Source organism: Venustampulla echinocandica (genome assembly GCF_003357145.1).
Source record: "Venustampulla echinocandica strain BP 5553 chromosome Unknown scaffold_2, whole genome shotgun sequence".
NCBI lineage: Eukaryota > Fungi > Ascomycota > Leotiomycetes > Helotiales > Pleuroascaceae > Venustampulla > Venustampulla echinocandica.
The window spans coordinates 51,841-65,260 of NW_022474207.1; the positions used below are offsets into that span (position 1 = coordinate 51,841).

Consider the following 13,420-nt stretch of genomic DNA (forward strand, 5'->3'; position numbering starts at 1 on the left):
GTTTTATTATGTTTGTTCGCTGTACTTGTGTCTTTTGTTCAGTCCTGTTATTACTGTTGCTATACAAAGCGTCGCGCGCTCACACAATTGGTGCACTACTTGGCATCTCGCGATCTGCAGCGGTGCAATTTGCCCACCGGTTCGCGCCCATACTCTGTACTCTCGGTTTGGACCCTATTACAAAAGTTACACAGCCACGTTTCACAACTCAATTTGCTGCGGTGGGCAGAAACATAACACACCAGGCGCCGCCATTCCCTCATCCCGATCTTTCTATCGTGGCTCTCATTGCGTCCTAGTGCAGCTGCTGACGACGACGACGACGTTGTTATCACGGCGACTCTTACTATCGGGCGACTTCCTTGGTACATTACGGCCACGGGGTGATCTGCGAGACCGAACTGGTATTTGGCACAGGAAGGGGGATGGAGTAACGAACAAGGTGAACCTGCGAATCTCGTCCATTTCCACGCCCTGTACGGACAGACGCCGTTGCCAGCTTTTACCAGGAAAGGTTCTTGCGCCCAAATACCTCCCTCCAGCACCTGTGCAGTCGCCGACACGTCCAGCGGGCCACGCGCTATTCGCCTGGCGGATTCGAGATGCCGCATATCACAGCAGCTATGCAGAGGAGTGTGAGGAGGGGTGTGAGCGACATTGTGTTCGACAGTTTGCTCGGCCGGCGGTCGATAGCGGGCGAAGTGTCCAGCGTTAAGGATTCATTCTCGAGTTGGGATAATTGTATGAAGGCAACCTACTGCAAGTCTGTGTCCCTTTGATACCCTCGCTCCCGGTGGGCTCCAGCTAATTCCCTCTCCAGATGGCCCGTAATAGTTGTGATCATCGTCGTCTCCCTTACGGTGCTCTCGATCCTCTGGTGTATCATCAGGTGCGCATGCTGCGGGATGTCTTGCTGTTGCAGCTGCTTTTCTTTCCTCAAATGTTGTGACTGCTGTGGTGGATCGTGCGATGGGAAAAAGAACAAGCCGATGAAGCACTTGGATGAACCGTTCGCCTCGCGAGCCCCAAACCAAGGATACCAGGCGCCTGCACCGATGATGGGAGGGGCACTGTCTGCCACCCCTGAACGGCCTCAATTCGCGCAATTCGAAGTTGGGAAAAACGGGTTGTTTGTCGAGCCCAAACCAGCGCTGAGCGAAGACGCCTTGCCTCCCATGCCGAGCTGGGATGCCGCAGCGAACAAGCATGTGTTGGAGGAGGAGAAGAATGGCGTTGAGCTAGGGCATTTGGATCCCGCCACGGGACAGAGTGTGCCTCTTATGGCTGGTGCTGGTCGACCTCCAATGACTGGAACTCCAAGCCCGGGCCGCGAGATGACAAGTCCTTACGGTCCACAATCAGGCCAAGGCGTTGGTGGAAATGGATATATGGGAGTCGCAGGTGATTCTTACTCCCCTCATGCATCCCAGAATGGTTTTCATGGCAATGGGGGATATAGAGGCTCGCCGTCTCCAGGGCCCGGAATGAGTAGGCGGAGGCCGGGATATGGGCCACCAGACACGCAGAATATGAACGGTCAAGGTGGGTCAGGATATGGTCCATCTCCCCCTCTAGATCCGTATGGCAATGATGAATACGTGGGTACAGCCATGGATGGAGATGGTTATGGGCAACCGCAACGGCAACCGCAACGCCAGTACTCGAACGACGAGCGCCAATTTCCACCTGGACCGACAAGACAATACTCCGAGTCCGGGCGTTCTGTAAATCCAGGAAGACAATACATGGACCAGTCTTATGACAATTTCGAACCCAACGGCCCTTCGCGAGGGCCTTCGCCAGGTGGACCGCAGCAAATGGCAAGTTCCAGAGGTATCAATAATAGTGGATTTGATTTCGGCTCCGGGGGACAGCAAACATACAAACGGCCATCGCCCCCACCTCAACAAGCATCGTACAACACGTCTCGATCTAGAGATGATTACTATGGACCCTCCTCGCCATCGCCTTTATATGCAAGCAGAAGCCCGCCACCCCAAGAACCAAATTATCCTGGATACCAATCATATACACCTTCAAATCAAGGTTCAAGGCCAGGCGGCGCCCCGGCTGCCCTGACTCAACCCCAAGGCTGGGATCCCGTCCGCCAGTGAGCATAAAGGATAATGATGTGATGTTCCTGAGAAACAATGCTTTCGCATCATGTGTCTATTAAGACAGAATGTCCAACGTCCCATTTGTATGAATAGTTGTCTTGCTAGGTTGAACACTTTTGATGTTGACTGTTAATTCCTTGCCTCTTAAATACTCCAGTCCTTGCTAAGTTGCGAGCTGCTGACATGATATCCGGGTTTTAATTGCAGTTTTCGGCGTCGATACTTTCGGTATTTTATTGTATATACAGGGTGAAGTGCATTTTCTGGCGTTTTTCTAGGTCTGGAACAAATGAAGGATCTTTACCAGTATCCAATATACGGGGGTTCCGGTCCTCGGGTTATGGGATGATGTTGGATTCTTGCGAGATAGTTAAGGGGCAGGGGTAGATCAATGTGCGTTATGCTATATGGATTATTCTTGTTTGTCGTGGATCGGTCCCTTGACCAAAATTTGCGATTCTTGCCGGGTCTCTCCCACGCCACCGTTATTAGATCCTTGCTATATCGTTCTTAGCAATTCAAGCATCACATTTACAAATAAGCATATTTCAGGGCTCTAATGGTATTGATCGAATCTACATCGTATTTCCCAAGTGGGATCGTCACTTGTTAACTAGTAATGGCAGGTATCGTATCCTCCTACTTGACATTCCGAATCCATACCCCACACCCCCGGTTGCCCAAGTACAAGCTATGACTTCTGACAGGGTGTGTCTAGAAATCGATTGCCTATTCCTCGTGGATGGTACTTGAGACTCCTACGGGGTAATCCCTTGGTAATTTGGAGACCTTGGCGACTGGTACTATCGGACCCTGATGTCCTGGAGTGACTCTGCTGGGAACCCCCCTTGGACTTTCCACTGTTCTGTTACTGATATGTACGGCCTGGCAACTTGAGAAAGGTATACTTTCATGAGCTTGCGACCTAAGTGACGGAATCTGAGAAAGACCTAGAGCACTACTGCCATCCGAAGAACGAAAAGCCCGCGGATATCCATCTCGCAGCACCACACCCGTCAATTTCCCGTCGAGGCCATGGGAATGCATATCAGCCGGAGGAGCTGCAGTTATCGACTCGGAATGGGATATTTCAGGGTGAGATAAACGCAGAGTGGATACCGTACGGAGACGACTGATGGCTTCTTCGCCATTCACCTTGCCATAAATGTCCTTAGGAGTGGCATCTTTCGTGACAACTTGGTTTAACAGGTCTGGTTCTACCATTCGCTGCCTATAGGATGTGGGCTTGATGGATGCAGAGTGCATTTCGGAGCTTTCAGGCCTTGCGGAGCTTGGTGATGACATCTGTGGACGGCCCCAAGCAGATGTGGTATACGGAGGAGCCGCAGCTAGATGGCTAGATGCAGCACGTATTCCGCTGCCTCCAGAAGTATGCCTTGTCGGGGGTTTGTATATACCTGGCATGGCTCGATTCAATCCAGGCATTGAGGTTGGTGTAATGTCTGGACAGGTTGAACCAATCGCGTCAATGGGAATGCGAGTCAACCCTTCATAATCCAGTGGCATCGTTGAGCTTGTCTTGGGAGGACGGTCCGTTCCTGCGAATCGCATATCATAGCCCATTCCGTTGCAGTCGGGACAAATATTATATTTTTCTGGTGTAACTAGGACGAACTCGGGGTCTGTATCGTACCGCTCGAGGCCTACAACATTGGCATGGCCCCATTCGTGACCGCAGATCTCGGACTGCCAGCAGTGCTTATAAATATTAGAAGAGAGACCGTTGATGTTTTCCGCTGCCAGAAACGCTTACCTTGAACAATCCCACGATAACGGGACGAGCCTCTATGGCATGGTCTCCGAGGCAGGAAGGGCATCTGCCATCATGAACCTCAACCCTTTTAGGCGGGCTCTCACAGTCCTTGTGTAGGCATTCATGCCGATCGATAAAGGCTAGGAGAGGGTCGGAAGTAGCGTTGTGCTTGCATGTTTTGTAGTGAGGAAGGATATCGATACACATCCTTGATAGCAGAACTTGCCTAATGGTCGTTTAGTTCTCCAGTGGAGTAGTAAAGGTTTATCAAGTATTCTGCTGATCGGGCCTAAGGAGTAATAATGTGCACTTGGGAAATTTATTTTCACAGGTTTGTGGCAGATCCTGCTAATTTATATAATGTACAAGGACACTATTGACCTAAAACACTTTGGCAGTGGATATGTGAATCATGGCGACCTCTCCATTCATGTATGCAATGCTGTTAAAGTTATTAATAGCCGCCTACCTTCCGAAATAAAGCCTTTATATCAAGCTCCCGAATGCCAACCTATCAAATTCCAAACCCTCTAGTTTTACAGAGTAAGATTTAACTTTCTTATTAACAAACAAGTGAATTAGAACAATACAGTTTCTTGTAACTAGATAGTTACCGTTTTGGTTTAAAAATACAGGGCTCGCCAAAGTACCACCCAGTGTACAGTGAGTGATTCATGAAGCTACATAGCAAGGCTAGTTTTCGAAACATGCCAAGCACAAGAATTAACTGGGATTATTGCACCATTGAATCGCCATGATTGGAGACATCCGTTATACTTTAGACTCCAGCATCATGGTTTGGCTCTTTGAAGGGGATCCGTCAGCCAACGACAGGGCCTTCAGAGACATCCTCATGGTTTGCAAAACTTCCCTCGCCCGCGACAGATTCTGGCTCCTGTTGGTTTTGTCTCGCCGAACCCGGCATCAAGTTGTTATCGAGGGTTGCATGCGAGGGCTCATCCCCCAATTCGGGCTGCCAGTCCTTGAGGTCATCTTCTGCGTCGTTAAGGATCTGGCGGGCTTGGTCAGCATGTTCATACGCTGGACGAACATCGCCTGGCACAGCGGGAGTATCGTCAAGGAGGTGGAGGAGCCGCCGGCCATGGCGGGCGAGGATAATTTGCTTCTCTGCGCGCTCGATTGAGGCCGCAAATTCGGTAGCGTATGCTGCCTTCAACTTCTGCCGGGTCTGATACATCCGGATTAGTATAGGACCATCACTGCTTTCGCGTTCGAAAGGAATGTACCCACAATGTTGGTCAATTGAGCCTCCGCAACCAAGTTTTCCGCCTCAGCCCTGACTAGTTCCTGTTCCAAGGTCACCAACTTCGCGCTTTGGGGTTCCTTAGACTTCAGCCTCGCAATCTCGTCCGTGATCTTGGCTTTGGTGTCTCTGCTTGGCTGGACACTCTTCTCGGTATTTCTGATCGCCTTCAGGATGGCCCTGCTATCGTCCAGGTTATGCGCATACAAATCCTCCTGTTCACCTAGCTCCGAGAGCAAGACACCAATCTTATCCGAGATGTCGCTGACGGCGTCATCGTTGGTCGCTTCGCCCCACTCCGACAGCTGGGTGGCGATCGAAATCCTCTCCTTGCCGGCGTTCTCGTAGGACTGGATCAGATGGTTCTCGGACTTGATGAGTTTGTATAGCTTTTTGCTGAGCTCGGGCTGGATATTGCCGCGGAGGGAGCTGAGGCTGAAGCCATGGCGGTTCCCCGTCCCTGTACCCGAGGAGCTGGCGCCGTTCTTGGAGCGGATGGAGAGGGAGCGATTCCTGTCGAGCGCGGGGTGTTGTTAGAATTTCAATAGCTACGTCACCATCGAAAGATGACGACGGGGAGGAAGAGGAGCAGGACGAGGAAGAGTCGAGGCTGGACTCACATTCTGGGTCTAAGTTTTGAAGACGGAGGGAGGCAAGGGCCTTGAAATGCCACAGGTTGATTTGTTTTCTGGGAATGCAGTCAGGCGCTCTCCCATCGACCTCTCCAGAACAGGATAGCTAGGAACCAGCCTTACAAGCAGTAATGCGTATCTCAGTACCTACCTTGGGAAGGAGGTGCTTAGGTCTGTTTTGAAAGGCTTCTTGCGCGACTCGATCCAGTCAGACTGTACGTGTTTGCTTTGCAATTGCGTGGAGAGTAGTACCAGTACTGGTGTAAACCTGTGTAGAAGATGCGATGAAGGATGGATGAAGGATGGATGAAGGATAAAGAAGTATAGAAACCTTACCTCACCTTACCTCACCTTCCTCACCTTCCTACTGTACGAGTGGAATGGAATGGGCGGGAGGGGAGTTCGGATGATGACGTAGGGACGCGAGGGCGCTCTCGCACCATATTCTATTACCACTTACTCGTACCTGCTACTTACCTGCCTCACTCGAACGTAGTACAGTACATCGTAGGTAAGTAAGGTAGGTAGGTACATATACAGTACCTTAAGCAGCTATTGCGCCCATCGAAAGCAACTGTAGATAGGTAAGGTATGTACTGTAGGTAGCACCATCGTACTGGCTACCTTATTACCTATTACTTTCGTACGTACGATGTAGAAATAAGCACGGGGAGTATCCAGCAGCAGCCCGTGTATGTACCTTGTACCTTGTACCTTGTACCCAAAGTGCGCTAAGGCCGCAACCGGCAAGGTGTATGTTTGACTAATCTGCAGGCCTCCCTCCACCCAAGCCTTTGCTTGGCCAAACGCCACGCCGATCGACAAGGAGACGACAAGGAGACGTCCTGTGTTGACTTCGTACTACGTATGTCCATGTTTATTTATATATGTACATGATTATTATTCGCAGGACACAACAAATACCAACGGGGCAATGCTCAGGCTACGGCGACGACGACCCTCCTGCTGTCTGTGCAAGTGATCACCACAGATCCGATGAAGACAAAGAAGCCTCTGTTTAGTAGTGCCGCCGGTGCCTCCTTTGAAGCTGTTTGAGATTCACGGATCCACAGGTCCACAGGTCCACAAGAATTCACAAAGATTCGCAAGATTCACAACAACAGGGCCCTTTGCTTTTCCCCTGCCATCCCTATCCCCATCCGCCATCCGCCATCCCAGCATCCCAGCATCCCAACGCATAAAACATACATGTACTCTGTATTCTGTACTGAACCCTCGCCCGCCGAGCCGCCGTCGCTGTCAACATGCTGGCTGAGATCACCGTCATCATCCACGCCACCACCGCGGGTGCTGGCGCTACATGCTGCATAATGCATACGGGTACTGCCCACTCCCGGTGTCAAGGTGGGAATCACAAGCAAACCATAGATACAGTACGCCTCTCCTGGATTTTCCTCCTCTAAACACTACACCACACCACACTGCACCGCCATTATTGAAACCAACCCCCGAAGACAGCAGAACAGAACCCCGAAGAAGCCCAGGAACGCCGGATACGATACGATACGGTACATGGTACGCGTCACACTGGGGCACCGCATACGATACTGTACGCGTCGTGTTGGGTGGGACACACGCTCGACAGGTTACCTAAGGTACCTAGGTTACCCAGGATATATAGGAAAGGAGAAGTTTCCCGCTGCATCATCTTGCCTCTCACCCTCCATGTTCCCTACCGCACCCGTTGCTCGATAAGATGGACGCCGGTGAGTTGCTCTCTCCCTAGTCCCCATACCCTTCTCTCCAGATCCAAGTTCCAAGACCAAGTTTGGGTCTTAAAGCCGCGGCCCTCCCCACAGTTTTGATACCGGTATTGGATTACCAACATCGTAAGCTCCACCGGAGGTATTCTAGCTATGGGGGGAGCGCCGGCGAGCAAAGTGCTCCAGAAATCCCAGCGTCCATCACGGCGGCGCCGATTCTCATTATTCAGTCCCCAACTCCTCCCTATAGCAGATTCTGAGACGCTACAAGATAATCACGAGAGACCTTCGCTGCCAGACCGAATACCCCCGCGGGTGCCAGACTGCTCTCCTCCGCCTGCTCCTCGCAGCGGCCCCTCTTCGAGACCGTCAAGTTCCTCTAGAAAGCTTCAAAAAGCCGAATCTCCAGGTCGATGGAACACTATCCCACCAGCTGTGTCGCCCATGGCTCAGCATCATGCAGAAGCGGCCCACGGCCGATCTGTCTCGTCTCCCGTCACTACTCGCCCAATATCGCTCACGTTGGAAGGAGCGGCAGATTCCCCTGGAGGCAAGATATCGAAAAGAAGAAGCTGGCTGGCTGGAGGAAGGCGGTCCCGAGCTACATCCCAAGAAGATCCCCTCCAGCATCGGTCCAATGCCTGGATAAATGCAGAGAACCACCAACCCGAGTACAGTCTTTCCCCGTTAGTTAGTGGCGAAAAGGTAACACCCCTCCAAAAGCCCCCCCCTCATAGAGCACGCTGAAATCTGCTACAGGTGCCGGAACTGTGGAATGAATCTTCGGACACATTCATATATTTGTACCCTCAAGCTACCGGCCGAGGCTCATCATTCAGGGTCCCTTCCATGGCACTAGCCTCCTCCGCGGTTCTCTTAAATTATCTGCACGGCGACCCCAAGGTGGACCGAGGAAGAAGCTTCGATGGCGGAGCGAGTCTCTCAGCTGAGCATGCTATTCGAAATATGCCAATACGTGGCCTGGGCACGCCGCCATACACCCCGAAGAGCAGCGTATCCGAGACGCAGTCGAATATAGATTGTTACGATGACTTCATACAATCCTTCGACGAGACTCCGCACGAGATGCACCTATATTTTCCCACCGGCCTCACGACAGATGGCACAAACCTTGCTCCTCAGGACGTTCAGACACTCGTGGATGTCCGAAACCTCTTCGCGTTTTTAATGGGCCAGCCTCTAGTTGCAACCCGTGGTTGCAACTCCACTTTCCAAATATTCCTCTCGGTGGGCTTAATGCTATGGAGGTACGGCTTCGCGAACATTGATGGGTCAACCTTTGGAGAGTCGGCTACTGCCAGTTTTGAGTTCTATTTAGACAGCTTGCAATTGGCCGATGTCAGAACTAATCCGGAGAAAACCATCGAAGCGCTTGTCCTGGGCGAGAGCATGCGATCGGCTGACCTATATACGGAGGCTTTTACCCATGCTGTTGGAAACTATAATGCCCTGAAGGAGTCAAAGTATCAAGTCTTTGAGCAAATCTCCCCTGCCACCCGAGCAAACTTGGAACGCAGTTCTCTCGAGCTCGTTGGGCGACAAGACGCTGCGGACTCTCGCCTGGCTGATTTTAATTTCCCATCGCTTTTTGCAGGTATCGCTGCTTCAACATCAAGAGAAGAGTCGAGACATGTCCGCTTCAAGGCTTGGAAATCAAATTTCATGTCTATGCGCAAGCACGTTCTCTCGTATTACAAAAGCTTGCATGGGCAATGGCCACCCAAAGCGAGCAGTAAGAAGAACTCATTTGCCGTGGGCGGCCTCAATCGGTTGGTGTTGAAGGGGCTCTATGCGGATATGTGTAGTCTCTATAACCTCAGAGCCGATCGATCACTGCTTACCACCAGATCTTACGATTCATCCAAGGATGGAGAACAGGCAGACGTCGATCCTACCACCGCGGCATTACGAACCCTTCTCAGCGAATTTGATCGATCATCCCCGCCCGTTCAGCCACCAATCCCGTTCGACGTACCGCTTATTCCTTCGGTCTCAAGTATTGACGCAAAGTACCCATCCATGTCCCCGAAAGCGCAACTCAAATTAGCGACACGCAGGCTCAAGCACCATGAATCCCAGCTTGTCCTCCTCAAAACGCGCAACGTGGATGCGGACCACCCCAACCCATTCCTTGATATGTACAAAATATTCGAAGACAAGGAGTCACGGGGCAAGAATGTTCAAGAACTTAGCGATCAGGTTTATGGTCATTGGATCTTCCTCTACGCTGTCATACAATCCCTCCCTCTGCTTGCGGTGGATGTTCCGGGCCTGCGGTATACTGAAGGAGTTGAATATTTTCTGTGCTCAGCACCGTCGGGTAGTCTACCTTGGGTTGAAGATGCCCCAAAGACCGCATGGTATGGGGTTCAGGGAGGCCAACACGTTGTATCCCTTCCTAGTCACCTTGTGGATAATGGTGTGGAAGCTGTCTATCGTCGTTCTCATTGCTGGGCCGTTGCTGAAAAGTGGATTGGTAACGTCGGTGCAGATGGGTTTCAATCTGCAAACTTAATTCCTGATCAGGAGCAGCAATTGTCGCCGCTTGCTCCACCACCCGGCTTCGCTGGTGGCGAGCTGGGAATGAGACCACAGTCACGGGGCCGATCTGCTGGTGTGCCTCTTGACCCGGAGTCGCTTTCTGCGCTGGAGAAGAGAAGTCGTAGCAGACAGTCACAACGACTAAGCATTGCGCTGGGTCTTGAACGTTTGCCTATCCCATCTGGGCTCGAGGATTGGAACCTGGGAAGCAGAGGCACAAGCCCGGTGGTTCCACATAGTGCGCGTCGCGATTCGAGCATGAACAGTGTCGGAACTCCACGGAGTGCGACTTCTATAAGTGGGACTACGTTCGACCAAATCTTAGGGAACATTAGTGCGGAGGACACAAAAGGTAACGGAGTGAAGAAGTGAGAACACCTTCATCGATTGTGAATATTTGGCGGAGTATTGAAATATGGAGGATCGCCTCAACACGCCGACTACACATGGAGTATTCATGGGGATGATCAGCCGCATGTAATGATAATAGAGAGATCTTCGGGGTATACCCGAGAAAGGAGTTGTTCGTCCGTTGCCTCCTGTACTGGGCGACTACTGGATACATAAATATGCATATCCTCACGTCACTTAGCTACTGACTATTGACTCTTGTCCACACAAGTACGGGCTCAAAGTAGTATGAGAGTTTAGAGAACAATCGTCGCATTCGATACCCTTCTCCATCCCCTATAATCAAACGATCGCGGCTTAAAATCGAGGGGTTCCATGTGCAACCGTTGAATGTAAACCTTTTCATGTATTAATTGCTATCTTCTCCGTCCGATAGATCGAGGAACGATCTCTCGGCGGTAGAATTTGGTGATATACACCCCCCTGGGACATCGGATCGCGAGTCCATACCCTCACGAGTAGTCCTCCCAAGGCTCCTCCCAACTCCATATCTATCAGGAGTTCTCCCATTCCCACTCCCGAATTTATCTGGTGCCCTTACGAAGCTATTGCTAACCCCTGATCTATCTGGCGTGGTACTCCCATCTCTAATCCAAGTTCTATCCGGCGTCGTCCTTCCAAAGCTATTACAACCCCCACATCTGTCTTGGGAAACTATTACATTATTAGGTCGAATTCCAGGTGTATCTATTGCGGTCCCGATTTCGTCATACCCTACCTCAACCATGTGCTCTGGCCTGGCCTGCCGGACATCCCTTTCTCTCTCGTCCGTGATTGGTATACCCTTCACCATCGATCCATCTACATCACCAGCATCCATCTCGTACTTTTCCTGCACTTCCATCTCAAAAGGCCCCGGATCAATCTGCGACCTCGTCGGGGGGTGCACACGAGTCTCGAACGTCCCGAGCATATCAGGGGAGAGGGCCATTTGAAACCCCGCCATTTCCTGCTGCCTCTGGCGTTGCATCTCCGGTTGTTGCTTTGATAGCTCATGCTCCTGTCCCTGTGGTGGCGGCGGCTGCTGCTGCTCCTCGCGGGATATTAGTTGGCGCTCTATAACAGCGACTTCCCCCTGCCCTTCTTTGCGCCCCCGCTGTTTGTTTCGCCGCCGTTTGATATGCAGGCCAGCTAAAAGGGCGACGGCCGTAATGATTACAAATACGACACTGATGGTGATGCCGACCTTGGCCCCAACATTAAGCCCATTCGAGGATGCCAGAGGGGTAGCAGAGGAGGCCGTATGTGAAGAGGTGGGCGTGCTAGATGTGTTTGGCAGAGTTGCGATGGATGGTGAAGTGAACCTCGGCGCGGCTACCCCTGGTGGATTGGAACTCGCCACACTCGGTGCAGCTATGGTCGTTATAGGCGATGGAGCTATATCGTCAGCAAATACGTATCCTGTGACCATGAATCCAGTGACGATGGTTGAGGCCGCAGAGCCTGTTGGATCTGCCCTTGGAGCGAGCCCACCGGAGGGGCTATCGACTACAAGTACCTGCCGAGATCCCACTGTCGATATGCACTTGCTATCCGCACGGTAAATATATTGCCTTCTTGCTGTTAGCAAATGCTCGCTGGCACCGGGGTGGAATCTTACGAAGGGCAGCAAGCCAATATTGTACTAATCGCATTCAGACTTGCGGTAGCCGCAGGAGTATATAGTGACGGACAGTTGAAGGGTCCCAGACTAAATTTCGTCGGCCCTGTGCTGCCTTGCTCCCATTCCCATATCTTCATCACCTCCGAAGGTAGACATTGGGCCGCCTTGGGGACGTTTTTTGCAAAGTACGGATCGAAGGCCACTAACTCGCTGCTGCCCGGCACTCGATAGATCTGAGACGAGCAACCACTTGCAAGGGGCGGACTGGGAGTTGTGAAGGGGATCCAAGTTGTGGTAATTCCACTATTGACTTCAGGCAGACGACGCGACGTTGGCTTTGTTGTCATAGTCGCGACTGGCGACGCAAGAGGCTGCGTAGGAGGGAATTCAAGAAGCCTCTGCTCTTCCAGAGGTGGCAAGATTACCGCCCACGACCAGATCGTTCGCCCCCTTCCACTTCCACTCTCGTACCAGCTGCTCCTCGCTCCGAATCTCTTCTTCGCTAGCCGCAACGCACTTCATATCATATATGCTACGCCGTGCAAACGCAGGCGTTAAGATGACCTTGGTATTAGCCGCGAGCTTACCCCCACGCGGAGCAGGTGCCGGGCCTAGACAAGCCGTGTCCTTCGTACTTGGACACAAGTAGTGCTATATAACGCTAATGAGTAATTCTAAAAGGAAACAGGATGCAGCGTCGAGACGAGATGAGCAGAGTGCAGAGTAGGGCAAACACCGCGAAAACGAGAAATATTATGGCGGGTAGCACATCTCCAGTCCCGACATGGAGATACTCCGTACAGTACGCTAGCTATTTCGTATGTACTATGTAGAGAGGCCGTTCGCCATGTTGTCAGACTGAGACTCCGCGATTAAAACACAAAAATGTGAGAGCTTATGATCTCTGGAACTTTCAGAGATGCAAAGTACATAAGTGCATACGATATCATCATGCTAGGTAGGTATTGGTACCCAGTGCCTGATATCTGTTTAATTCCTCCGTATGTCGTGTCCAAGCATCACCGGAGGAGCGTAAGATACGAGTACTGTGCTCATAAGTTGCACAGTCACTGTTCTGTTTCTTTGGAGAGACTTGTAGGCACTGCAAACCTGATGTAGAGCGCTTAAACATGTGTAGGGTGGAGGACCGGGTACAATAAGCGGTGGACTGTCCACCCACTAACTTAGGTACCTTGGGTAGGTATAATAGGTAGGATACCGTTCTGAGATAGGTTTCCATAATTGGTTTTGATCTTCGAAGTACATCGTAAGTAATAATGCATGAACAGCAATCAATCAGCAATAACTAGGTACCTATAATACATGTTGCGTG

General features: G+C 51.3%; 5 protein-coding genes across 5 annotated transcripts; 2 read left to right on the plus strand and 3 right to left on the minus strand.

The window, feature by feature from the left end:
* Positions 1-989: 989 nt before the first annotated feature.
* Positions 990-2,114, plus strand: BP5553_04382 (uncharacterized protein; the record flags this gene model as incomplete). Its single annotated transcript, XM_032013005.1, has 1 exon — positions 990-2,114. One exon carries the CDS (start codon positions 990-992, stop codon positions 2,112-2,114), a length of 1,125 nt encoding a protein of 374 aa, XP_031869605.1.
* Positions 2,115-2,846: 732 nt separating this feature from the next.
* BP5553_04383 (uncharacterized protein) lies at positions 2,847-4,098 on the minus strand (the record flags this gene model as incomplete). Its single annotated transcript, XM_032013006.1, has 2 exons — positions 2,847-3,836; positions 3,892-4,098. 2 exons carry the CDS (start codon positions 4,096-4,098, stop codon positions 2,847-2,849), a joined length of 1,197 nt encoding a protein of 398 aa, XP_031869606.1.
* Positions 4,099-4,711: 613 nt separating this feature from the next.
* Positions 4,712-6,230, minus strand: BP5553_04384 (putative Sphingolipid long chain base-responsive protein LSP1; the record flags this gene model as incomplete). The annotated part of the gene is made up of 4 exons (XM_032013007.1): positions 4,712-5,080; positions 5,143-5,668; positions 5,939-6,055; positions 6,148-6,230. 4 exons carry the CDS (start codon positions 6,228-6,230, stop codon positions 4,712-4,714), a joined length of 1,095 nt encoding a protein of 364 aa, XP_031869607.1.
* Positions 6,231-7,504: 1,274 nt separating this feature from the next.
* On the plus strand, positions 7,505-10,445 carry BP5553_04385 (uncharacterized protein; the record flags this gene model as incomplete). The annotated part of the gene is made up of 4 exons (XM_032013008.1): positions 7,505-7,514; positions 7,563-7,637; positions 7,765-8,216; positions 8,271-10,445. The coding sequence occupies 4 exons, from the start codon at positions 7,505-7,507 to the stop codon at positions 10,443-10,445; spliced, it is 2,712 nt and encodes a 903-aa protein (XP_031869608.1).
* A 388-nt stretch (positions 10,446-10,833) lies between these two features.
* On the minus strand, positions 10,834-12,434 carry BP5553_04386 (uncharacterized protein; the record flags this gene model as incomplete). Its single annotated transcript, XM_032013009.1, has 2 exons — positions 10,834-12,037; positions 12,085-12,434. 2 exons carry the CDS (start codon positions 12,432-12,434, stop codon positions 10,834-10,836), a joined length of 1,554 nt encoding a protein of 517 aa, XP_031869609.1.
* Positions 12,435-13,420: the final 986 nt, after the last annotated feature.